The sequence below is a fragment of the Pipistrellus hanaki genome, assembly GCF_964339955.1.
Source record: "Pipistrellus hanaki genome assembly, chromosome: 2".
Classification (NCBI taxonomy): domain Eukaryota; kingdom Metazoa; phylum Chordata; class Mammalia; order Chiroptera; family Vespertilionidae; genus Pipistrellus; species Pipistrellus hanaki.
The window spans coordinates 143,545,815-143,573,429 of record NC_140504.1 but is presented as its reverse complement, the minus strand read 5'-3'; the positions used below and the strand labels follow the sequence as shown (position 1 = coordinate 143,573,429).

At 35.0% G+C, this 27,615-nt stretch overlaps 1 protein-coding gene across 11 annotated transcripts in view; it reads left to right on the top strand.

The window, feature by feature from the left end:
- ADGRL2 (adhesion G protein-coupled receptor L2) overlaps window positions 1-27,615 on the top strand; it is a 176,600-nt gene that overhangs the window by 110,285 nt on the left and 38,700 nt on the right. For 10 of the 11 annotated variants that reach the window (XM_084871904.1, XM_084871901.1, XM_084871907.1 and 7 more), the window contains exons 4-9: window positions 6,002-6,111; window positions 13,586-14,386; window positions 21,563-21,856; window positions 22,391-22,494; window positions 23,403-23,588; window positions 27,345-27,528. In XM_084871904.1, the coding sequence (XP_084728030.1) occupies window positions 6,002-6,111; window positions 13,586-14,386; window positions 21,563-21,856; window positions 22,391-22,494; window positions 23,403-23,588; window positions 27,345-27,528 (1,679 nt within the window). Of the gene's footprint in view, window positions 1-6,001; window positions 6,112-13,585; window positions 14,387-21,562; window positions 21,857-22,390; window positions 22,495-23,402; window positions 23,589-24,446; window positions 24,486-27,344; window positions 27,529-27,615 lie in introns of all 11 variants that reach the window. The other variant, XM_084871899.1, reaches the window with a different exon arrangement.

Sequence of the window (27,615 nt, the reverse complement as noted above, 5' to 3'; positions counted from 1 at the left end):
TTGTGAAATAAAATATACTCTTTTAATACTTTTCACTTTTTACCATCTCCTAATTGTGATAATTGAGTGATTCCTTATATATTCCTTGAACTTTATTTTTCTTACGTATTATGCACAAAACTGGACAATATCACTGACTTTAAATATTATACTCTAAAGTTTGCTATTCTGTTGTACATAGGAAGAAAATTAGTAAACTATTCATCTCAAGAATTACTGTTTTATTTTCTTCATCTTTAGAGATATACATTTGGCTTCATTCCTGAGTAGATTTTTTTTTTTTTTCTTATTTAGAGTAGAAAGACTTAAAAGGAATGAATTTTAAAATAACTTTTTAAAGTCAGTCTTTTTGTTCCATTTAAAGCAGTTTTATGGCCTATAAGGAAGGATTTAGGATTTTTTTGGTTGTAGTTGAAGGTTTTTATATTTAAAAATGTAAGTTATGAATATTAATGTCAGAAATAATACTTTTATTCTGGTATTTGAACTTGATATTGTTACAAAGCATTTATTAGTGGGTTTAATTTAGTGACATGGAATTCTCATTTTAGATTATTAAGAAGATTTGAGGAATAAATATTAAAATGATAGAAACTTGAAATCTAAAGGAATGTCTATAAATAATATATAGGTGATATTTTTTTGATAGTGCTCTGAAGTAATGATTATCTTGGGTCTATCCATGCCAACTTTTGGAAATTTTTTTAAATGTGTTTAGATATTAAGAATGATTACATCTTAGAATTTGAGACTGAGTGCTTTACATTTATTTACTAGATGTTAAATCATACATTATATCTCAGATACTGTTTACATGTGATTTTCAAAGGCTGCACTTATGCAACTTTTGAGTTCTTTCTAAAAAAACAATCAAATTACTTCTTTCTAGAGTTGAGCTTTGTTAAGTTTATTTGAGTAAATAAGTCAAAGGTTGAATGTAGAAAAATTTGCAATGATTACACTGAATTGCTTTTTGTTATTGTAATTTTTAACAATAACAAAAAAAGTGTCCTCCTAGGGAACAGTTTATTGATACAGATTGTCAGAAAATATTTATGTCCAGGTTTATTTAGTGTTCAGAATTGTCATTAGCTAGCAAACTTTTAGGAAAAAATAATAATTTCTCTGTTTTTAAAAATGGGCTTGCATGTGATATATGCATGTTCCTAGAAGTTGTACTTATTTAGACCCCTCATGTTAGCAATTTGTAAAAAACTAGCCTGCTAGCTCAAAATTAAAGCAACTAAAACCCTTCATTCTTATGACTAAAATAGCAAAGGATGTCATATTAGCATTATAAACTCTATTATGTATTTGCTGCATAAACCTTATTGGTTACTTAATGAATTCGTATTTCACTTGTATTTTATTAAGATTTATAGAACAATATAATGAGTTTCCAATACATATTTATTCTTTACTAAACTACCTAAACTGTTCTCTAACCCCATGGTTTTTAGTCAGCAGAATCACCGGCATAACTGGTTAAAACTCAGATTGCTGGGTGTGGCCTCTGGATTCTGAGTCTGTTGATCTTGAGTAGGGCCTGAGAATGCATTTCTAACAAGTTCCCAGTTGACTCTAGTGCTCCTGGTCTGAGGACCACATCTTTTAAGGACCAGTGCTTACCTAGTCTAACTCATCTGTACATCGTTACAAATATGAAATAAAAAAGATAAATTTTATTAAAGTTGAAATGTTTAATCAATATCTAGAATCCATTTTCTTTATGATAAATAGTAATTGTATTTCCTTCAGGTTGTAATCAATGGTCCACCTATTTAAAAAGCCCTATTTTTTCTCTTCTGCCTTGTTCTCATTCATACTTGAATTCATGCTTAACATTTGAGAAGAGTGTATATTTTTAACATAATTCACATGGTATTAATAAAATACACTGATAGTTGGTTAGTACAACCCTACCTTTATTAATAAAGATACCTCCCCCCTGGGAGAAAGTTATGCCAGGAACTATGACCAGGAACTAGGCCTAGGGCTGAGAAAACAAACAAACGAATGCCTTTCTTTTCTTGCCTTAGGTGTGCCTTTTCATTTTTGTTTCAGTGAAAACTTGGAGCAGAACAGTTGGAGGAAATTTACTTTGCTTCTGTGTCTAATTGCTTTCTCTTTCCCTATTTTTTTAAATGATAGCAGTTTACAGTTGTAGAATCTTAGCCACAGTGTGTTGGTTTTCAGATTTTTCTTCATGCTAACAGCTCACATTGGGTATTTCCTTTTCCCTTGTGTCCTACACTTACTGTATTTGGAAACTTAAGGCTACTTGCTTCATTCATAATTGAATGTACAGAGTCTGTATTTTTATTTTCTTCATTTGGTCCTCTAAAAGCTTTGGTTTTCTTTTCCATGAATCAAGACACTGCTATACAGATTTGATATTTTTATACTTCTGCATTCCACTTCTTGCTGATTAACCTTTTACTTTCCCCCCCTCAAAATTAGTTTTTTAAATGTATGATACATAAAACGAACATTTTTGACATCTTGAGATGCCATTTATTCTAGAAATATACATAGTTTTACTTGCAGGAACTCCATTAAGTCTCCTTACCTTCAATTGTCCTTAGGAAGATAGCCCATGAATTAATATCATTTGCTGACTTAAAGTGAATGTTTTGTACAATGTGATTAGTAATGATGGTAATTGGTTTTAACACTTATTTGAACCTGTAGTTTTGGTGAGATAACAAAGATCAGAAAGAGTAAATATGAGCAATTTACTTGGTGTTGGTCTTTTAAGAATAATGGAAGCAGGAATACTTTGTCCCTTGTATACTTCTTATCAACATATTGTGACATTGAAAAATATAAAATGAAAATTTTAAATTACATATTAAAGCAATATTTATTCTTTCTGATATTCTAGTGGGGGGGAAAAGTGGGTAACCACCAGGTATACTTTATTTTTGAAAAAAAGATATAAATTCCCAAATCATTTGAGCTACATCCTTCTTCACCTTGGTCTGAAGTTCTTAGTGCATTTCAGCCTTGAGTACAGTTTTCTTTCTCTCCCACCTGTTCTTGGATTGATTACGTGAGAGAAGGCTTCTGTGGGAAGGCTGAAAAAATATATATATATATATATATATGAAAAGTTTACTAACAAGTGGAATTATTTGGGGATTTCTGTCATGAATAGCTTTTAGATACATTTTAAAGCCATTTGCAGCATGGCTGACAGAACACTGTTGAGTGGTTATAAAATGTATACCAAGGGAGTTTATAAAAGGGAATCTAACTCAGATGAGTTTAGATTATTTTGTTTCTGAAAGGTGTGAGGGTTACATAAAGGGAGGACCCTTGTAGATATGAGTATATGCAAGAAAGAAATTTAAAGAACTTTAGGTTTTATGGGGACTAGGTTAGTCATTGAGTGTTCCTGGGAGATTAAATAAGACACTTACAAAAAGCAGCGAAATCTCTCTTTGCTCTAAATTTAACAAAGGAGAGAATGAAACGTTAGTTGAAACATTAGATATTGACCCATTGAGAAATCTTAAATCTATCTTCTATTATTTAAATTTTTAGGATATAAAATTGGTTCTGTGATTTATGTTAAAATAATACACTTACACTAAATTGAGAGCAATTGGAAAATTTTCTCAAGAGATTGAACCGATTTATAAGAAATACAGAATAATGAAAGTAAAACAGAAGAATGTGACAGGGCACCACTTACATTATCCATGCTTTTGGAAATTATTATGTATGATCTGTTTTTTAAAAATACGGCACTGAGTACTATAGGTTACCTTTGAGAAAATATGTTAGCTTAATATTCACACAAACAATATTAGTTATAATTTATTTAATATTTAAGACTTGTTTATAATATACCTTGACCTATAAAATTTACCTTTTTTATTCTATAGAAGTTTTCAGGTCTTGCTGTTCTTTAAGGAAGGTTCAACCTGGTTTAAGTTGAAATGGCTTCTAAGGTGCTTGACTTGTTAACGTACTTACCTCTCTGACACAGTTCTCCTTCCACTGTCCTTTAGTTAATTGCTGTGCTAAAAACTGGGTTGCGCCCAGGCCTGTGTGGCTTATCTGATTGGAGCGTCATCCTATGCACCAAAAGGTGGCAGGTTCGATTCCCAGTCAGGGAACATATCCAGGTTGTGGGTTCAATAGTGTTTGATCTGGGCATGTGCAGGAGGCAACTGATTAATATTGCTCTCTCACATCAACATCTCTCTATCTCTATCTTTCTCTTCCCCTACCAACCCTCCATCAGTAAAAACATGTCCTCAGTTGAGGATCTACAGTAATAAAAGCATAATATGCTAATTGGACCAACCCAAACCAAGCAGGGTCTGCCAGGGAAGCCTGGGTCCCTGGTGCCCGAGGGAAGCCGGTGCAGGCAGCAGGGGGAAGGAAGGCCTGCTCTTGCAAGAATTTCATGCCTTGGGCCTCTAGTTTAAAAATAAAAATACTGGGCTGTCATTCTTTTTTTTTTTTTTTTTTTTTTTTTACCATTTTCTAGTACAGTTATTGTATGTATAATACTAAGTTGTATCATATTCAAATTGTTAAAAACATTTTGGTATAATGCTCTTGTTCTGCTTGCTTTGCTTCTTAATTTATGTAGTATCAGAAATACAATAAAATCCTGCAAATATTACTTATAAAGGATAATTCTTGCCTTTAAAAATCTTATTAAAAAGATCATTTGGATAAATTCATAGAACTTAAATAAATGTCATCTTGCCTAGAATTCTAACTTAATTCTAATAATCTTGATAATTTACTGACAACACAAAAATAAGGAAATACTTCCAGTTGTAACATCCTAGGCAACATGTTAGTGACATTCCTTTTTTAATGTTTTGTTTCAAGGAGTATTAATTTAGAAGAACCAAATTTCATAGTGATATCATATTAATAGTACCAGCACATTCATCTAGAAAATTGAAAGAGTAAATACAATGTTTAGACACTCAATAGGTGCCAGGCACTATGCTAAATCTTTATTATTTTTTAATATGTTTTTATTGGTTTTAGAGAGGAAGGGCGATGGGGAGAGAGAGAGAGAGAAACATCGATGAAAGAGAATCATTGATCAGCTGCCTCCTGTACTCCCCACACTGGGGATCAAGCCCACAACCTGGGCATGTATCATGATGGGAATTGAACTGCAACCTCCTAGTTCATAGGTCAGTGCTCAACCACTGAGCCATGCTGGCCAGGCCTAAATTTTAAATGTAGGATTCAAGAGTATAGAATGTATTATAGTAGGAAACTTAACACCAAACTGGGCTTAGAGGATAAACTTCAAATGCTGGCACCTCCTTTGTTTTTAATATGTTGTCAAAACTTTACTTTCATCCCAGCTGGTTTGGCTGAGGGATAGAGCGTCAGACCAAAGGGTCCCAGGTTTGATTCTAGTTCAGGGCTGCAACCTTGGTTGCAGACTCCTTCCCGGCCTAAGTTCTGATCGGGGCTCTTGCAGGAGGCAACCAATTGGTGTGTTTCTCTCACATTGATGTTTTTTCCTGTCTTTTCCCTCTCTCTTTCACTCTTCCTAAAAATCAATGGAAAAAGTGAGGGTGAACAAAACAACAACAATAAAATCAACACAAAGAATACTTTGCTTTCAGTCTATTCAATTTGTGGTTGTATGTTTCTATTCAGTCAGTAATATTTTTATTATGATTTTAATTATTAAATATGGAGAATATATTGGTACATTATTTTCAGTACTTGTTGATTATGTTAAAACAGATTAACAGGAAGTATTAGCTCTTTTTACTTCAAGTTAAAAAATCAAGTGTGACCCACAAAACAAATATTATAACATAAAGCAAATACGACTTTTGTACTCTTCCATGATAATGAGCAACCTAATGTCAGTTGAATTTTTGTTCCATAGCACTAGTTGCTTAAGGAAAAAATGAACCAGTTCTCTTTTAGTATATCTCATATTAGCAAAAATATGCAGCTAAATTATTGTGTCACACAAGTTTGATTTGTTTTTGTTTTCCAGGTGCAACAATCGAACACAGTGTATAGTAGTTACTGGGTCAGATGTATTTCCTGATCCATGTCCTGGAACATACAAATATCTTGAAGTCCAGTATGAATGTGTCCCTTACAGTAAGTATGAAATTGATATGTTTCACTCTCTCCAGCACTCCTGGTTGATGCTGAAAGACGACACACGTGAAAGAAGCATATGTTTATGGCCTACAGAACCATTATGCATGCAGAGCACTAACAGACTCGGGCCTCCAATTAGCTTCACGAAGTGTGGAAGGAAGCCATCGTGTCATGCTGGCCAAGTGTCTGTCTGTGTTCTTAAGTGTTTGGCTTTTAAGGCTAGTGTTTTTCCAGGAAACAAACTTGAATTAGCTATTCAATAGGGCAGATAGAAATCTGTACTTTTGCCCGATACCAGTTGCTGACAAATTGGTTTGGCTCACGGTTTTGTAAAGAAGGAATTGACTTTGGTGTTAATTGTGAGCTCCTGGAATGGCTACCTGCTGTCGTGGTAACTTCAGTGCCTGTGAAAAGCTACCATTGCAGTCACTGAGGCCAGTGCTTCTCTTTTGGTTCCTTTGTCCTTAAGGGAGCAATTCTTGACCAGATTCAGTGATGAAATATTAACCCTAAACAACATCGATATGACAAAATTGTGCACATATTTCTGTTTTTAATTTAGCCTAACACCCATTTATAGCGAGGTCCATAGAGGGATATTTAAAATTCCATTGGAATGCCCTAAGTAGGAGTCAGCTAATGTTCTAATTCTGTACAGTTTTCCTCCAAACCTTAAAATTTATTATATTCTGTACTTTCATTGTGCATTTTAGACAACTAAAAAGTTGCAGTTTATTATCTAATTTTCATGAGCTAGTTTGTTTGAAAGTGTTCTTGTATTCATTACTTTTTAACCTGGAAAAAAAAAAGTATCGTGTTGCCTCAGTTCATAGGAATTTGAATTTAAAGTTCGTTAGCAGCAATTTTATTCATTTGAGATAATTTTGGTACACTTTCCTCCGGGGGAAAAAAAAAATCATCGGATTCCAACTAAATAATGAAATTACTTTTTCCAGAACCTCCAAAACTCGATCACTAGTTCTGACAGATTCCTACATCCAAACCATCGCTATTTCTATAACCAAATGGCCGAATTCTAGAAGATGTACTATGTCCAATACAATAGCAATGCATTCTTACATTGTGTGAAGGCGCTGTCTCTCTCTTTTCTACCCACAGTTTTGATAAATTGGCTTTTTGTGGGATATCAGTTAAAGGCCAAACACAGATGATCTTTTCTTTCCATTCCTGCTCTGTGCTCCTGTGTTACTGTGAAATGGATGCTTTTTTTTTGTGTTTTCAGTATTTTCTATGCCATTTGTAGGATTGGAAGCCCACTGAGTGCACTGATCTTGATGTCATTTCTCCCGTGTGTAGTGTTGGTGGCCTACACACTCATTCTCCTGTGCCACTAGAGGAACATTGTATTCTTTGAAGCTAACCAAAATTTTGTTCCATAAAGTCACATTCACTTGAATTTAGCCTGGTTTCTGTCCTCCCATTAGAAAAGGAACACAGCATCCATCCCCAAAGAGTGGAATCAGTCAGAGCTGCCAAGAATTGTTTCTTTCTGGAGCCTGTTCCCGTACCCTAGTCTATAGACCAAGAACAGTGTGAAGCAAATATCATTTTCTGACTGAAGTTATTTCTTGCGCTGTGTAAGAAAGGGAAAAGTGGATATCTTCTGGGATGTCTAACTTTCAAATTTTTACCTTTTCAGTTCTCCAGAGTATTTTACATTGTTCACTACATTTGCACTAAACTTACAAATAGCTATCCTCAGAGAAGTATTGGTTCTTTTTAGTTTTTTTTTATCCTTTAAATAAAACCCGGGAATTAATTTGCTGTTACCTTTCTAGAAGTTTGCACAAGGCAGAAATAAGTCTATGGCTTTTTTTTTTTTTTAAAACAATGTCTTGCTAAAGAATTGATGTAATTATAACTTCTGTATACCGTACAGTAGTGACACACTATCAACCGCATGATTTTTACTAATATGATAATATAAAGCAAAAGATCTTTTTAGATTGTTCTGATCTTAAGTAGGATCATGTATTTTCTTTTCTCTTTTCTCTGTTCCTCAATTCTTTTGATTCTTTATGGTTCTGTTCAATGTATCCATCCTTCACACTTGCTTTTTATTTTAAGCCTGTAACTTTAATTTTTCTCCTTGTTTCAGTAGTGTTTTTGTACTTGTACTATTTGCATAACCTTTACACTATACTCAGTAAAAATTGTCACCATTAGGTAATATTTATTATGTGTTCCTTACCATCTTGCTTTATGGCAGTTTTTATCCAGAGCAAATTCTCTAGGAGCTTATATATCCCATACTGTTTTCTCCTCTTTAAAAAGCTATTCAGAAAATTTTTCATGCTTTCTGAAAGTTATATAATTAATTTGTTCAACAGAGTCCATTAGAAAAATTGTTAGTTTTATTTTGCATATTTACAGACAAGCATATGTATTATATCTGACATATATTCCTTCCTAGATAATGTCTATGTCAAAAATATATGTACACAGGACATCCTTTATCCTTAACAGAAGTGTTAGTAATTGAATGTATTTGTTTAAAATAATTCATAAGGATCTTGTAGGATAAAAGAAAAAATCAGATTGGAAATTTATATTCTGTAGGCAGGATTTGGCATTGATTTTTTTGTTCCGTTTCAGATGATCACTAAATTATAAAAGTTATATCATAAATTTAGCTACAAGTTTTATTTGATTAAGAAATAACCATTACTGTTAATTAAGTCATTATTAATGAGTAAACATGAGATTATTCAAAATGAAATAGTGTGTCACTTCAGTTACAGAGTATATAGGCGTTAGTTTGCTTGGGTAAAGTTCTTGTGTTCCATATCCATGTAGTCCTTCCCTGATGTTAGTGGGCCATGCATTTATGTTTGTTTGGTCTATAGAATAGAAAACATATTATTATGAATTAATTCACATAGTCTCAAGACAATTTGCATATATATTTGGCATGTGATGATGCTAATTAATGCTAATTTCATTAATTTTATTGTGATTTTATATTATTCTGGGTTGAGGAATTTTAATGTACCGATTTGATATATACCTATGCTTTGGATTTTCATAAAAATTATAATGTAAGGACATTTGTTTTAAATACCATATCTTATTTGATTCATTAATCACCAAAGGCTTTATTTAGTTATTTTTAATTTTTATCTTTGGAAATTCTCAGTTTTCATCAGAATTATAAATTAGATACAACCTATGTCCATTTTATTTTTTTAATATTAATATATCAGTTAAATAATAAACAAAGCCTCCCTATTTAATATTTTGCTCAGTAACTGCACTATCAGTCTAATTTATTCAATAATAAAACTCCTTCATTTTCAATTAATAGAAAATGAAATATGCTTTCTACGTCCTTTATTGAACTTGTTTTAAGTTCTATTTTAAGTATGTAACATATTTTAAAGTATATCATTCCAATCCTTTACATGTAAATGATTTATTTGAGTAAAATCTTCATTTTCTAAAAGAATATCGCTGCATAAAAAAATAATCTGAACAGTCACAACACTAATGATTTCTCTTATCCTCATTTCCCCACCACGCCCTTCCGTTATTGATTCTAAGCAGGTATAATATTGTTCTTCACTGAGGAGTAATTTTAGGACTAGTGGTTTATCAAAAGTTTTTCATGTCAGTAACACTTAATATCTCCTTTTTACCAGAAGCAGTCAGAATTGCACATTTTAGAGCAAGTATGTTTCCTGAAAGTAGTTAAATACACAAAATTGGGTGCAGTTTGGGGGTGGTAGCTTAATATTTTTATGCCAAAAATATTAGTGTGATGTTTCTCCCTAAGGTATTTTAGGAGGTCAGTATTTAATCTTGAATTATTATAAATTTAAGAAATTAATCAAGTTAAGACATCTTAATGAAATGTGCAACTACAGTATCTTTGGAAATACAGTCCTAGCACACCATAATGCATTTCAATAAGGGAAGCAGCAGCAGCAGAGACATTAATCTAGACACATTATGAAATTCAGGCAACATACTTCAAAGCCTACCTAAAATCTAAAATAGTGCTTTATGGTTTGTAATTTATTAGAATACTATTTACCAATAAGAGTGTCATGTAGCATCCTTCCTTAACTGCATAATCCATTTCTTTAAACTTCTTGGAGGGAGAATTTTTTTCTCATATCACTGTACTAATCAGGTTTGTTTTATGAAAGCATTTACCTTTTCTGGGGTCTGTGGAGTCAAGGTATTTGCTTTGAATGCTTGGTATGATTGTTGTTGCATGCAGCTTGCTTTCTGTATAAATTGATGATGGTAGACAATGTCATAATGAGCTAACCATAATTCTTTCTTCCTTTTTTCTCCTTGCCTACTGTGCTTGCTTTTTCCTTGTATGTATTTTGCTTACTTATTTTTAAATAGTCTTAGTATTACAACTTGAGATACCTATTATTGAGAATTTAATAAGAATTATATATTATGGAGCATATATAAGTTTTATATTTAAATTTACTAATAATTAGTAGAAAAGAAATACATTAACATACTCCACCCTTCAAAATCCCTATTGGGATAGAGATGGGGGAAATTTATATATTCCTGTAAAGGAGGCATTGTTTGCTTTTACTAGTATGGTTCAGATGGATATTTTTAGAAATAGAACATGATAGAAAAACAGTTAAAACTTGTAGTGATATGCATAATTATATATTTTGTATTATATAAACATATTTGAAAAATGTTAAAATGTAGCAACATCTATTGGGTCGGCAACTAAGTAATTGCGGATTTTTTAAAGAAAATCAAAGACAATTTTTTCATGGAACTTAATAACTTTATTCTGTAATGTATTGCCCATTTTGATCAATGACCTTTTGCCATCTTTCAGGCAGCATCATAATCCCACGTTCAAAAAACTTCTGGTTTTTATTAGCAAAAAACTGAATCAGGTACGATTTGACATCATCATCATTATTGAAATTTTTACCATTCAAGGAGTTTTGTAAAGATCAAAACAAAAAGTAATCAGATGGTGCAAGGTCAGGACTATATGGTGGATGTGGCAAAACATCCCAACCAAGCTCCATTAATTTTTGCCGAGTGACCAAAGATGTGTGTGGCCTTGCATTGTCATGATGGAATACAACACCTTTTCGATTTGTCAATTCGGGCCGCTTTTCTTCAACTGCATTGTTTAATTTCGTTAGTTGTTCAATGTAGACATCAGAATTGATCGTTCGGTTGGGTGGTAAGAGTTCAAAGTAGACAATTCCTTTGTAATCCCACCAAACTGATAACAAAACCTTCTTTTGATGAATATCAGCTTTTGATGTTGTTTGAGTTGGTTCACCTGGCCTGCTCCACGATCTTTTCCGCTTGATATTGTTGTAAACAACCCATTTTTCATCGCCAGTTATCAGTCGTTTTAAAAATGGATCATTTTCATTACGTTTCTTTAGCAAATTGCAGCTGCTAATGCGTTGCGTTAACTGTGATTCTTTCAGTTCGTGAGGAACCCATGTATCGAGTTTTTGAACATAGCTAAGTTGTTTTAAGTGATTTTCAATGCATGTATGTGATACATGAAGCTTCTCTGCAATCTCACGTGTTGTACTGTGACAGTCTGAATTGATTATTGCTTTGATTAGGGCGTCATCAACTTCAACTGGACGACCAGAGCGTTTTTCATCTTTGAGTGAAAAATCACCAGAACGAAATTTGGCAAACCAATTTTGACACTGCCGTTCTTTTAAGGCTTCGTCACCATAAACAGCACATAACTTTTTATGAGCTTGCGATGCGTTTTCCCTTTGCAGAAATAAAAAAGCAAAATATGACGAAAATGTTCCTTTTGATTTTCCATTTTTCAACGAACGCCAAACGAAAACTACAAAACAGATCAAAAAACTTTTTTTACTGATTAACAGCTGAATAGCCAACTATCAAATAACAAAATGTGTTTTACATTTGTACTACGTCTGCAAACTAAAAATTCAACTGAAGCCATATATGTGTGAAACCCGCAATTACTTAGCTGCCGACCCAATATATTCATTAAATTTGACCTAAGCTCCAAAATTGAGTTGTAATTTTTCTATAACTATATTTTGCTGTTATTATGTTTAACATAACTTTAGTCATTGTAATTTGAATTACATGATAGGATAAATGGGGATGATACACCCATGCATGCATTTGTGCCTGTAGCATACATATATAAAGCAAAACTTGATAAGAATGCTGAGTGACTTTGGAAAGGCAAGAGTATGTATGCCATGCATTAGTGAAGAATTTCATTATTTATTCAGGTACACTAAGTGAAGCAACATGCCAACATATTTGTATTGCCTCCTTAATCTATTAAAGTGATTGATCCATGTTTTTTTATGTAACTTTAGAATCTTTCTCCTGCTAGGTTTTCCTGTTGTGTATTTCTCTTTATCCAAAGTAGTGCAGCTCTTATTCTTCCTATATATAGCATCTATTACTAATTCAGTCATAGACTAATAGTCAATTTATTTTAATCTTTTTTCTTTTTTCCTTGCACTCTTTTTATTTTTCTTCCAATGCTTAAAATAGAAGTGGAGCAAAAAGGTAAATAACGTATACAGTCTGAACCCCAGCTCCCTGTTATGTGCCTTATGGATGTTACCTCCTCCCTTCCCTTCCCCTGCAACACTCCTGACATTAAAGTAATCAGCAGGACCTCATAAATGCACCTCCTAAAGAAGTCCACTATTAGCAGTGAGATTATGTGACTGCTAAATCTGGTGATGGGGTAAAAATTCTGAAGTCGGCGAGGGGGAACTGCCCTTTTTCACCCTTTATCTCTTTTTTCTGGATATTTTATTATTAAAGTGTCATCTTGCCTGGTCTCCAGAACCCTCTCCATAGCATGCCATGGTTACAGGGTATCCTGGTTGCTTCATCACTGCTTTCCTTGTGTTTACTTTTCTCTGCTTCTAATTGCATTTTCCGAATATTTATGTTTCTTCAATCGAAGCTCCTTTGTTTTCAGTCTAACTTCTGTAAAAGTTCTAAACAAGCCTTCATATTGGGTTTTTTTGTTCTATTTTGTTTATTTGGGTCTTTTGCTTTGGGGTTTTGGGGGCTCATAAGTGGGCCAGGGAAGGGGAGGGTACAAAGTTTGGATTAAAATAAAATATTTTGTACACTGTTGTGCACTAAAACTTCAAGTTTTAAAGCATCAATTACCATATTGTCAAATAAAAACACATAGCAAAAATGTAAATGCTCCGCTCAGTTATGAATGGTCTTAAACTTAGCTTCATATGTGTGAAAATAAGCCCCAGCCACTCTGTGTGCTGGTGCTTTAATAATGGGAACCTGAGGAGAGAAGGGAGGTACTTTTTTTTAAGGGTACACTTTGGAAAAATTGAATGTTAATTAAATGATTTTTTTTTCTCTTTTGATTTATGATCCTTAAAAATTTGTGTTTACCTGTATAATTTTTTTTAATTTTGCTTAATTCTTGTCTTTTCTATGTGACTGCTAGTTTTTGTGTGCCCTGGGACCTTGAAAGCAATTGTGGACTCACCATGTATATATGAAGCTGAGCAAAAAGCGGGTGCTTGGTGCAAAGACCCTCTTCAGGCTGCAGATAAAATTTATTTCATGCCCTGGACTCCCTACCGTACCGATACTTTAATAGAATATGCTTCTATAGAGGATTTCCAAAACAGCCGCCAAACAACAACCTACAAACTTCCAAATCGAGTAGATGGTACTGGATTTGTGGTATATGATGGTGCTGTCTTCTTTAACAAAGAAAGAACGAGGAATATTGTGAAATTTGATTTGAGGACCAGAATTAAGAGTGGAGAGGCCATAATCAACTATGCCAACTACCATGATACCTCGCCATATAGATGGGGAGGAAAGACTGATATCGACCTAGCAGTTGATGAAAATGGCTTGTGGGTCATTTATGCCACTGAACAGAACAACGGGATGATCGTTATTAGCCAGCTGAATCCATACACTCTTCGATTTGAAGCAACGTGGGAGACCGTGTACGACAAACGCGCTGCATCGAATGCTTTTATGATCTGTGGAGTCCTCTACGTGGTCAGGTCAGTTTATCAAGACAATGAGAGTGAGACAGGCAAGAACGCCATTGACTACATCTACAATACCCGCCTGAACCGCGGAGAGTATGTGGATGTCCCCTTCCCCAACCAGTACCAGTATATCGCCGCAGTGGATTACAATCCCAGAGATAACCAGCTCTACGTGTGGAACAACAACTTCATTTTGCGATATTCTCTGGAGTTTGGTCCACCTGACCCTGCCCAAGGTGAGAATGTTTGCTTGCTCATGTAGATATCTTTTGTGAACAGCGTATTTGTGAAAGACTTTTTAATTTTCCCCCTGTTTATTTTCTCCCCCTTTTCATAGTTAAAAGCACAAAGGATAATGTAGCATTTCATGTTATCTCATAGTTTGTACATTTTAGTTTTATTGTAGTCCACTCCCCCTCACCCCCCACCCCCAATTTCTTCACTTAAATGTTGGCTTCAGAAAATTGTAGCCTCATTGGGCACTGCTAAAAATATAATACCAGACTTCTGAATTGATTACAATCTATGTGCAGACCTTTTAACTTCTTGGCGCCAGTGGGTAAGGAGAATAAGTGTTAGGAAGTCCCAGGAGAATTGCGAGGCTTGATGTACAACTCCAGGCATAAGTGAGTGTTTTGAAGTCTGCTCTGTGTGCTGGAGAGGGAGTCATCCAATAGCTTCCTAGATCATGTAAAAATTACCCATTTTTATTTCCTGGTAAGTTAGTAATGGTTTTAAGGCAAAATTTCTGTGACTTCAACTGTCACCATTGACAAAAAAAAATTTTTTTTAAATAAAAATAAAAAACTTACATGATTCTAAGTGATATTTTATAAAGATGTTATCTGCTAGTATTTTTGTGTGTTATCTTCAGGTAACTTTGCGGATATTCATTACTTCAGGAAGGAATGCTAAATCTTGGGAAATATATGTTAGTTTATCAAGTGAGTTGAATTCTGTAGGAGACAATTATTTAGGTTGAATTAAATGAATATTTTATTAAAACAAGATTAACTCATCCTCACAATAAAAGTTATAGAGCTTGCACTAATTATGAGTCTTCTATTTGAACAATATTTGTGTATTAAAGTTCTGAATTAATGTTTCATTTTACTGAGTTAATTGGAATTCTCACATTATTGAGTAACTTCAAAATTTTAGGAGCCAGACTGTTCTTTGGAGTGATTAAATCAAACTCTTCAAGGTGAAACAGAAATTAATATTGCTTTTCTTCTATTAAAGCAGTACACATCCACATTCTTAAATATAACTATAGGTTTCCCCACATAGTTTAGGATATACTAAGTTCTAAATATTGTTATGGGGTCAGAACCTCAAAAACAGAAGTCATAGCCTTTTATGGTTTAACTTTTTGTTGTTGTTGTATAACCTTTTTATTATTATATGCTGATATACACATAACATTGCACACATAGTCCTTATGCTTTCAAAACTGGTACTATTCAAAATATCAATATGGTCCATGATATAGAGTGGCTGGTGGTGTTAGTTAAAAGTCCAAGTTCCTGATTCCTGGTAGAACAACAGCTTGAGGTCCAGTCCTACATTTAATTTATATTTTTAACTTCAGCAGTGCTGGTTCAGAGAATTTGTGTACATGCAAGTGATTTGTAGGAAAAATATTAATAATTTTAAGGCTTTGTTAGTTTAGGAAAGTCAGACCTCAGATCCTATATAATAAAAGGCTAATAAGCAAATCAAACTCTGGACCAATGGGTCGCTATGATGTGCACTGACCACCAGGGGGCAGACGCTCGATGCGGGAGTTGACCCCTGGTGGTCAGTGTGCTCCCATAGTGGAGTGCTGCTCAGCCAGAAGCGGGCTCCCAGCTGGTGAGACAGTGGGTGTGGGTGGCAAGAGCCTCTTTGGAATCCGTGGCAGAGCTAAGGACCTCACAGGGGATGTCCAGCTGCTGGCTTAGGCCTCAGGAGCAGGCATATGTTGGCAGGTGGACATCCTCCAAGGGGTCCCGGACTGTGAGAGGGTGCAGGCCAGACAGAGGGACCCACCCTCTGTCCCCCAGTGCACGAATGTCCTGCACGGGGCTTCTAGTTAAATATAAGGTTTGCTGAAAATCACTTTTTCAAATACCAGTTTGAATGAGACATCAGGTAATTGTGAGAAGGTGTCTTTTGTACTAGAAAGTAATATTTGCATCACAGTGCTTTGAAATCTGCATCAAATGGCTGTCTGATTCATTGATTGTTGGAACTGGGACAAGAAATATTCCAATAGGCTATTTGCTATTATACTTACAGTAAGAGACTGATACAAGTAGTTATGCAGAAAGGCAGGGGCCACCCAACACATTAGCTCATATTATAAATAGACTACAGGCTGTTATGGCAAAGGTTCTTATGAGCACTGTACACCTGAATGATTATGTGCCCTGTGATGTCTCAATTCCTTCACCAGTGTTTTTGGTTATTTATTTATTCTTTTTTTTTGCAGTTGAATTTCTGTACATGCAACAAAAATTTTGAATAATATAAGTTTTGAAAGCGTAAGGACTATGTGTGCAATGTTATATGTATATTAGCATATAATAATGAAAGGAATATACAGCAACAACAAAATTTGTGATGTGATTTTTGTTCATAAGAGCAAAAACGACATTGCCTTAGTACAAGGCCCCTTTTTCTCTCATTTACGAATGTCTAGAATTTTTTGGCTTAAAATGATAGCAGTAATGACTATTGTTACATGCTCTACAATGAAATCTTCATTTCCCCCTCCTCTCCCTCCCCCTCCCCCCCAAAGCTAGGACCTCGCTTCCCTTTTATCCTGTAGGTTTGTAAAAGGCAAAAGTCAGGAATTGACAAAATCTGACATTGTATTGATACTTGTGGTAACCTTTTTTTGTAATCTATACTACCCTGAGAGCTGTTCCATTTGTGTTGGGTGGTAGTAAATCTCTTCTCTATGTTAGCAAAATAAGAAATAAAATAATTTTTAAAAACTGTAAATCCATCATGAGGCAACACCTAAAGGATTGTTAATAGAGACTAATTGCCATGTACTTGTCACAAAAAAATACTTGGTGAATATAAGAGTAATATCATTTTTACATGTGGCTTATAGTCTAGTGAATATTTTAATCCATTTCAGATGAAAAGGTCTGATAATTTAGATGCTTTTTTAGAAAGAGCAGTTACCAGCGTTGAAAATGAGAAGCTTAGACACATTTGGTAACTGTGTTCCAACAACTGTGTTTTGTTATCCAAAATAGCCATTCTTAAATATTCCCAGAAAGTCAGAATTCATATTGGCCCTTTAAAAAAAAACCCTTAGGGGTAAAAAGTTTTATCTGACCTACATTTTTCTTGCTGCTGTTTGCATCATATTCTGTTAGTCTCTTTCCTTATAATTTATCTTTATATGCTTTTAGAGAGACTCCAGTCTCTCTCATCCAAGATGTGTGCTGATAGCTGGATGGGGCCTTGCAGAACTGTTCTGGCCCATAAATTTAGGTCAAACCAATAAGCTACTGTCAGCTTTCCAGAAGCAAGATCCGAGAAACGGATGGGACAGAGCAATGAGAGACAGGTCTTTGCCTGTCATACAAAGCAATGATTGACTGGCTTGGCTGAAATTCAGTCTTAGGTACTGGATTTGCCACGATGTATGTCACCAAGGTATACATTGTGCTGTAAGATTATTCATTCCTTTCATTTTTCATTGTGGACTGCCTCATAGTGTATTAGCTTCAGTACTTTTCCCCATCTATAAATCCAAGCTCTTTTGTTGCTCACAGTACACGTGTATTAGTTCTTGGCCGTGATCATGGTTTTTAAATAAATCTTTCCTCTTTTTCTTTTCCTTGAAAGTTTCAGCTTTCTGTGATCTCTGCAGAGTTCATTTGCTCCATTTACCTAAACTAGGTCTGTTTTTCCTTTATATTCCTCCTCCCTAAAGTGGGCTTAGTGAAAAAAATTATTTCACTCTTCCTTTAACTCTTTTCTGTTTCTTAATCCGAATTGCTCTATATTTACATAATCCGACTGCAAATTTGATATCCTAAATGTTATCAAAAAATATTGTGTCTTGGGTTTTGACAGCTCTTGAATAATTACTCTAATTATAAAGTACGGCACTTCAGTAATATGAGGGGAAATTTTTATCAAGAGAGTTAGGTTTATTATTTTTTTTAGGAAGTGTTTAGCATAAAATGTGTATTTCTTGAAACATCTTCCCCTTGAAAATGCTCTCAAACAAAGATGCCCGCTGTTTTTAAACATTAAATAGGGTAAATTTAATGAATACACAGTTTTGCCTTACCAAGCTATAGACTCAGGCTAGCTGGAGTTCCTTCAGTGAATCATGGGTTAGTTCTTGGACGTAGATGATGGAAATGCTTCCCTTCACTTAAATGGGTATTGTCCTTAACTCTTTTCATGGCAGGAAAAAAAGCCAGTAATAAATAGCAAGTCCTTAGTAGACACCATCGTAGTAAATCGAACCATTCTATATGTGCTTGTCAAAATCTTCATGGGTTCCTGTTAAATGGGTTTAGTAGTATTTTATCACACCGTTTCTTCGTCTCTGTACTCACATGGTAACAGTAGGCAGAATGCTGCATCAGTCCATCTAGGAGCTGGATAAGGCATCCTAATAACTGGGATAAAGCTCTGTATGTTAGGGTTTGGATTAGGTAGGTGGGTTTGAGTAGGTTTCTGCACCAGCGACTGGGCATGAAGTTTGCCTTGTTTTCTGCTATCATTTGTAGGCCAATCTAGAGCTTTGAACCTCTTGCACATGAATTCCAGTGTGAAACTTTGTGGTCTATTGCTCCAGTATCTTATACTATCCTCCCCACATATTTTCTTCTTTTAGAGATTTCCACAGAACTCAGTGTCAGATACACACTCCAAAATAAGGGCAGATGCCATGCTTTTCCAGTGTCTGTGAAAGTCTTTTACCTGGAAAAGTAAGATCATGGCATTTAAGGGTATGGACAAGTGACCTTCTCTATGTTTAACCTTCTCTATGGCTCAGTTTCTACATCTTTAAAAGGAAGATAATCTTAGTCCCACTTCATTGGGGTTGTGGTACAGATTAACTAAGGTGACCTGATGATTCTTGAAGGCTGATTAGCATAGTGTCTGGTACATAAATGCTGAATAAGTGTAAGCTTTTATCATTATCTGATGCCCTGTCTTCACCTGTGAAAAGAAATATTAATCTCTAGAAATGCCTTAGCATTTCTAACTTCAACCTTACAAAAAATTGCTTTCCTCGAAGTTGCTAAACTTTGTCCTTGGAAAAAATCCCAGAAATTGTAGTAGTTCCCCCAAAAGGTTTAATTTTGCCACTTAAAGTTTACTTTCATGTTTATTTTCACAATGCCCCAATATTTAAGTGATTTGCCTTTGATAATGTACTGATTCCCTTTGAACTTCTTTTGATGAACAAAAAGTAAAAAGGTATGAAAATTATCAAAAGACACATGGAAACAGGATATATTGTAGAATGCTGTGTGAAATTGTAGACATTTTAATAGGGGTCATTTTATTACCTGCCTTCACTCGGATATTATGAATCTTTCAGATCACTAATTGTAGGATTGTTGATGCATATTTCAATGGTAAAATATGCCCTAATTAGTATTGTGTTGAGGGATACATAAGATGGTGTAGCATGAAACCACTTTACTCTGCCCGTTCTCTTTTTGCTCCGATTTCTCCACTTCCCTTTAGAATTGGATCAAGCAGCAGTCATTTGACACTTCTGCAGAAGATCGTGATGCTTTTGACAAATGTTAATTGAGAAAAGCACTGAAAGCCTGGCTGCATTGTAATCAAAAGAAAATTACAGAGGTTTAACAAGATGTCAGGCAAGGGCTTTGCGGGAAAGGATAGACGAGTTTGAATAGGTTTCTGACACTGCTGCTGTTTGACTAATGTACACAGGCATCTCTCATGGTCAATACATTATGCTCTGGAAACAAAACATATGTTTAAAGAAGTTTGACTTGTTATAGAAGTGAAAAAAAAGGTTTAGAAAGGGTGTAGTGAACTTCTCGGTAACAAGAAATTTGTCCCTGCTAAAGGTCTAGAAACAAGTGTTTCTGATAAACAGCATACTCTGTCCATAGTGTCAGAATCATATAAACAACTATTTCTTGACCAGAGCTTAAAATATTAAACATAGTAATAATAAGTTTTCTAATAAGTTTTAATGTTCTAGTTTGTTTCTTATGTGTAAATAAAGCATAAAATAAGTTAATTTTATAAGATTACTTGAAAAAATAGACATTTTTAATTTGCCATACTCTTCACAATCTAAATGTAAGCATTATCTTAAAACCTTTTAAGAGCCAGTAACTATAAATGTTGATAAAACTTTAGTGTGATCACCTATAGATTTCAAAAGATAGTATTAAAGTTTTACTGACAGACTTTTTATTGTTGTTTAACTCATTTAAACGGGTAGTTAATGAAGGACACATAAGCTCCATTAATTTTTTAACCTACTGGATTTCACAGTCTGAAAATAATGCTGGAAGTAAAAAAAAAATAACCTTTTAAAAACTCCTTTGTAAATTATTACTTTTAAATGTGTAACTGTTATTCCTTTAGTTCCTGTTAAGGGTCAGTAAGATACAGCGGAATGCATTGACATTTGGTTTTGCATTAGGCATGAACTGATCTAACCTGTTATCTTGATGAGAGATTTCATTTCTCTTGCCAGAACTAGTTGTTTTTTCATACCTATGTTTTCAAAAGTAAAGAAACTGAAGCCTTGGATGTTTCCTTACTAAAGCAGCACCCACATACCAAACTTTCCTTCTGTTTGGGTCTGATCAGGCATGCTCTAAAGTCTCTCCAGCAAGATTGGCTGCTGGGTAGAAAGAGGTCACAGTATTTATATTTCTGCAAGGTGCAGAGTGGGTGACTAAATGTTCTGTTGTCCTCTTTATATGCAATTGGTCAGACTTTTGTTGATAACTTTGAATTTGATTGTTTATAGAGTATGGATTTATACAAAAAAAGAATTTTTCTGAGTTATTTAGTAGTGACAGTGCATTTGCTTTGTACTTTGAAACTTTACATAAAGCTGTCCATTTCCTGTTAACATGATTTATGATGAAATTATACTTAAACTATATTGTCAAATATTTCATTGAGAAGTAAACCTAACACAATTAGAGTCATACAGTAAAAACTATGCTAAGACCTCCACTGCCCCTCCACTTAGCCAACAATATGAATAAGTTGGAATAATTGAAAAGGTTTATTTTTCTTCCCTACTACGGATGTTCTCATAATGCTCATCTTGTTGGTCTTGGGGTATTGGATGGGGGGGCTTTTGTGTGTGCAAGCACGCACACTTGTGTGCCTGCATGTGAATGTGTGTGTTTGAGATTAACATGCTCATCTTTTTCCCATAGTGCCTACCACAGCTGTGACAATAACTTCTTCAGCTGAGCTGTTCAAAACCACAGTATCAACCACAAGCACTACTTCACAGAAAGGCCCCATGAGCACAACTGTAGCTGGATCCCAGGAAGGAAGCAAAGGGACAAAACCACCTCCAGCGGTTTCTACAACCAAAGTTCCTCCTGTAACAAATATTTTTCCCCTGCCAGAGAGATTCTGCGAAGCATTAGAATCCAGGGGGATATGGTGGCCTCAGACACACAGGGGAGCGATGGTGGAAAGGCCCTGCCCCAAGGGAACAAGAGGTATTTCCTGTAAAATATTATGGGTACATTTAAAAATTTTACTTTAGGTAGATTCTGAATCGCACTGAAGTGATTTTTGCTTGAAGAAGGATATATTTACAGTAGCAAACATTTTTCTTCTTGTTACTTTAGTAATACAGCATCTGTAGACAACTGCAAAAAAAAAAAAAAAATCACTGCAGGTCAGATCCTTAATTACCTCCCCCTCTTAAAGTTTTAGGTCAGGCCTGAGATCTTTGCCCATGGATTCATTCTAGTGTGCATTCCGTACAGCTGTCTTTTTTATTACAAGTATAATTTTGGATGAGTCCCAAGAAAATCAAGGGTTTTTTGTTGTTTGTTGGAAATGTCTGATATTTCTATGCTGACTTTATATTTATTGTTTATAGTCCTTTTTTTGTCAATTATTGTCAACTCCTTCCATTAGCATTTATTCAAAATTTAGCACGCAGGGTAGGATCATCAGAGCTGATTTCCCGAATGCAAGCAGAAAAATGGTTTCAATTTCACCATTGTTTCCTACATCTGCTGCAGGAACTGCCTCGTATCTCTGCATGGCTTCCACTGGAACATGGAACCCTAAGGGTCCTGATCTTAGCAACTGTACCTCACACTGGGTGAATCAGCTGGCTCAGAAGGTTGGTTGGAACCTTTATAATATGATACATATTGGTGATTAAGGGCTTTAACTTATAACATAACTTAGCTTTGTCTGTTAAAACCAGCTTCATGACTCTTTGTTCAGGATAAAAGTAAAAAAAAATCATGCATAGTTCTGTCTGTAAACTATTTATTCAAAGTTACATATGTTTTGAGGCATGCTGTTTTCTTTGTTAAGCTTTTTAATGAGTACATACTTGCTTAATTTCAATCATATTTAGTTAGTTCTGCTCCTTTTGATGTTTGTAAGACAAATAGTGCATTGGCCTAATAAATCAAATATCATTATGTTTGCAACTGAATCCACAGAATGTGAGCAGATGTTTATATCACAGATGATTATGATAGAATGAGTAAAAATATTTACAGTGGAATATAAGTAAAGAGATTTTACATTATAGTGAAATACAGTGACATTTTAGTTTCTCCTTTCCCATCTACCTTTGTGAAGTGCAAGCAGTAGATAATAACCCCCAGTGTCCTACCGATTACATTCTGATTTACATTTCTGGATCATTGGGATAAATAAATTATTTTGAAACAGCAGTTTCAAGTGGTTGCAGTGAAATGAGAGAGCTAGCTGAAAACGTTTACAAAGGATTTCTGTTTTTTCTTCCTGGACCCCCATCCCCGCCCCTACCCCCCACTGCAACCTCCCTCCTTTTGTTTCTCTTTTAAATGTCTGGTAAGAATTTCTTTTGTGTGTTGAGGATCTAAGAACCTTTCATCATCTGAAATAAAGAGGACGTTATTGGTCTCAATTAGTTGCAGATTTTGACACATTTGTAAGTAAATTTTTCACCACAACAAAGATACTCAGGAGAAGAACAAGAGGCCACAAACAGAACAAGAAATCTTACTGAGATACTATAAATTGGTATTTCAGATTAGAAGCGGAGAAAACGCTGCTAGTCTTGCCAACGAGCTGGCTAAACATACCAAAGGGCCCGTGTTTGCTGGGGATGTGAGTTCTTCAGTGAGATTGATGGAGCAGTTGGTGGACATTCTTGATGCACAGCTGCAGGAACTGAAACCCAGCGAGAAAGATTCAGCTGGACGGAGTTATAACAAGGTAAGTGGGCATTTTCTGGTTTTTTTTGTTCTGCTAGGCATCCTGTACGGCCGCTCTGGATTCTAATAGCAGTTGGCTGCCAGACCTCTGGCCCCTTTGGACATAAACTTAAAAAGCGAAACCTCTCCTTTGGTTCGTGTCCCGAGAAAGAATGACAGTTGAGAAAGGAGCAGTGACAACAACATTAAAAAGTTGTTATCTGAGGGGTGACCTTAGCTGTTGGCAAACTTCACCTGCCTGTCTCTGGCCAGTAGTCTCACCTGAGAATGCATTTGGTGCGCTTGGAGAGATTCTGTGCGGAGACTGAGCTCTAGAACACATACTTTGTATACTCTCTTGGGGTTGCAACAGTACTTGTGACAGGAAGATGAATGTTAGCCCCTGAAATGCTGTTCTTAATGGCAGGCTTTTGGAAGAAGAACAAGTTTTCCCTTTCTAGGAGTAAAGTGTAATAGTACCATTAATTTTTCATACTATGCCAAAAATGTAATGGTTATTTTAACCATACTATGAAATAAGTGTTTCGATGAGATTCATACGGATCCACAATATGTAGCTAACATGGTTTTATAGGATGGAAAAAAAATAGTCCTTTTTTTTTTTTCTTTCTTCATTTTGACCACATACTTTGTCTCTAGTTTTATCAGGATGCTTTGGATTGGTGTACTTAAGTAACTCACAGTTTAAACCTCTAAGTGCACAATTTTGGCAGTCAGCGCAGACCCATGGAATCCAGAAGTCTCAGGTGCCAATAAAATCTGAGCTGAGGAGCACCAGCTAAATTTTTGAGGATTTCTTCTTTCCTCGTTTTCAACAGTCAAAATCTAACCTCTGATTTTCTTTCCTTTTACTAAAAAGCTCCAAAAACGAGAGAAGACATGCAGGGCTTACCTTAAGGTATCTCTCCTGTGCTGTCACCCTGCTTTCTCCCTCCTCCAGCTACTTGCCACGCTTTATCATCTTGCTGCATGATCCAATGTATTTCAGTCTTTGATAATTATATAATGTGCCCCATATCAGCTGTACAAATGTTGGCTTTTCACAGGTATATTAATCTCAGAATAAGCAAATCATTTAAAAAAAATAATTTTTGCATTTTTTCCAGTTCATCCAAATGTACAAGAATTTTAATGAAATACCCTCTGAATTGGAAACTAATTATATAGTCTCCTTGTCTTTGGTTGTCATCTCTATGGATTAAAAAAAAAACACACCACAATCTGTGTAGTAACACAGCTATGATATAGTCTTGGCAGTTTATCCTATCAAAGACTGTATAGTTATAATGTATGTGCATGAAAAAGTCACTGCTTTCTTATCTGTGGTATACTCGTCAATAAAATAGGCTTTGTCCTGAAAATTTTCGGGGTCATTTCTAGAACCAAGTTGATATCGGGAAAGGTTACTAGAAATGAACAGTGACTGTGCTACCAATAAGTGTTGTATGTTGGTTTTTCTCAGGCTGATCTGAACAGAAATCCACCGTTTGGCTGAGAATCCTTGTCTGTTCCAGCCAGTTTTTCTCCCGGGTAAATCCAAGTAATAGGAAACATGCTGAGTGAGGCTACCAGTAGAATTATGCCATGCTAGTTCTGTGTGATAGGTCAGAATAATAATACTAGATTGCATTTTTTGTTTCATTCTGAATTTTAAATATTCTTTTTTTGGGGGGAGTTATTTTCCAATCTTGCTCATCTAAGGACCATATCACTAATAAGTCAAACCTAATTCCTATATATGTGACAACAAAACAAAGAACTTACAATTTTTGTAGAACAGAGGTTATTTGAAGCTGTGGCTTCTGTTTTTTGGCAAGGTCTAGAAAAAAAAAAAAAGAATGGCATCCCACTAGTTACAAATAGACTTTGTGGGATCTTCAAATTTTATAAGAAAAAATGGTGGGAAAGTCTGTTTTTAGGTAGTAATATTCTGAAAGTTCCTCTTTACCCTTTTCAACGGGGACAAAGAAATAACTGCTCAAGCGTATAGAATTTGTCATACTGAAGTTTCAGTTCACCTTAAAGGTACTAGTTAATGTGTGAAATGTAATAATTGGGATGTTGCTCAGGACGTACATTTCAGTTGGAAGAAAATAGCTTTTTTTCTTTGGCAGGGAGAGACTAGTTCAGGAATAAAATCTAATGATCATTTTGATTCCATGAGAAAAGTACTAATGATAATAAATAAGGAGTGTTTCAGATTCATAAAGCCATGCCATTAGTATATACATAGTAAATTTCAGGTTGACCTTAATTTCTGGCCAGTGTCATTTTCAGCATGTCACAAATGGCCTTCCTCTGTTCAGATAAGACTAATAAAACACCTTAAATTACCAATCAGAAGCCCACTTACACTATGCAAATGAAGCGGTTTCCTGTTTTGTGGCAGAGGATTTATTTGTAACTTAGATTAGTAGAGGCTTCAGTCTGTATTTGTGGTGACTAATGAATCTGTCCTCAGCAGACCGATTTCTGTTCCATTCTGGTTAATGGCTGCACCAGTATCAATGTGAGCGTTTTGAGTATTCTATCTCCTGTTAGAGGAAGAAAAAAGCCTTTGACGTCCCTTGAAAGTATCTTCACCTGCCTGGAAGGTTGTGGTGGCTCACTAGGCAGACAGAACGAGGATATTAAGATGGATTAAGCTAATTAATCTTGCTCTGGCAGTAGCCTCAAACAACATTCCCCCCTGCTCATTTTAAGACAGCACCTCAAACTAGCAATTTTTGGTGGTGTTCTTTGTACAGTCTATGTTCTTTTCCCATCTGTGATTGCCAGTAGATCAAAACAGTTTAGATACAGCCTAATGACACATTAGGACTAGGTAAATAGGGTAGAATAAATAAACTTAGTGATTTCAGCTATCCAAGCCATTGTTAGCGTAGAGCTACGGGAACTATCAGTACAAAAGCCCGCCTTCAGTTGCTTAACTGACTGGGTTATATTTTTATTTAATGTTATTTTTGCATAACAATAAATGAAACCTACATATGTGAATATTTACAACCTGGATGCTTATGAAGGATTTATTCTGCCTTTCTGTTTCCATTATATTATTAGTATATAGGCTTTACATATTCTGGTTGCTTTATTGGTTCCTTTCAAAACACATCCTTATTTATGAATTTAAGTATACTCTCAAGTGTTTTTTTTTTGTGTTTTTTTTTTTTTTTTTTTTAGCTGGACAGGGAATTAGAAGAGTGAATTATGTTCAGAGATAATTTACAGATTTTGAAATCATCTTGTTTTTTTGTCCCAATGATAACAAACATATTATTATAAGGCACAGTTTTAGTTATTAAATTTGAGTACATGTTCCAAAAAATAATGTCTTACTTTCCAAACATAACTATTAGGCTACTCCAGAAGCATCAGTGTTTGCTCTTTAGAACATTCCAGCCTTGAGGTTATAAGTAGGAGTGGCTATGCATGTAAGAGGAATACCTCAGGTTAAGAGCTGACTCTGGCTGTATTTCTTTTCAACAACTGAGATGATTAGATAAACAGAAAAGCCACCTTTTTACACATGCTCTTTATAATCAAATAGTAGTCTACTAATCCTCAGCCATTCCTGTTCTGAAATAGTCAGATATGTTACAAGTTGACCAGATATATGTTGTCCAGGTGTTCTTCCATCTTAAAATTAGAGTAAATCATCGTGACAGATAAATATTACAATTGTCACTAGTCAGTGATTAAAAATCACCTTGGTACTACAAGCAGTCAAAACGAATGATGGTTTTTCTAACGGATGCAGGCAATTGTTGACACAGTGGACAACCTTCTGAAACCTGAAGCTTTGGAATCGTGGAAACACATGAATTCTTCCGAACAAGCGCATACAGCAACGATGTTACTGGATACGTTGGAAGAAGGGGCTTTTGTCCTGGCAGATAATCTGGTAGAACCAACCAGAGTCTCAATGCCCACCGAAAATATTGGTAAGTGAACCTGCTGTCAGGCTTAATCTTTGATTTAGATAGATAGATGTTTTTAAGATAATGATGTTTCCATTCTGAATCTGTTAT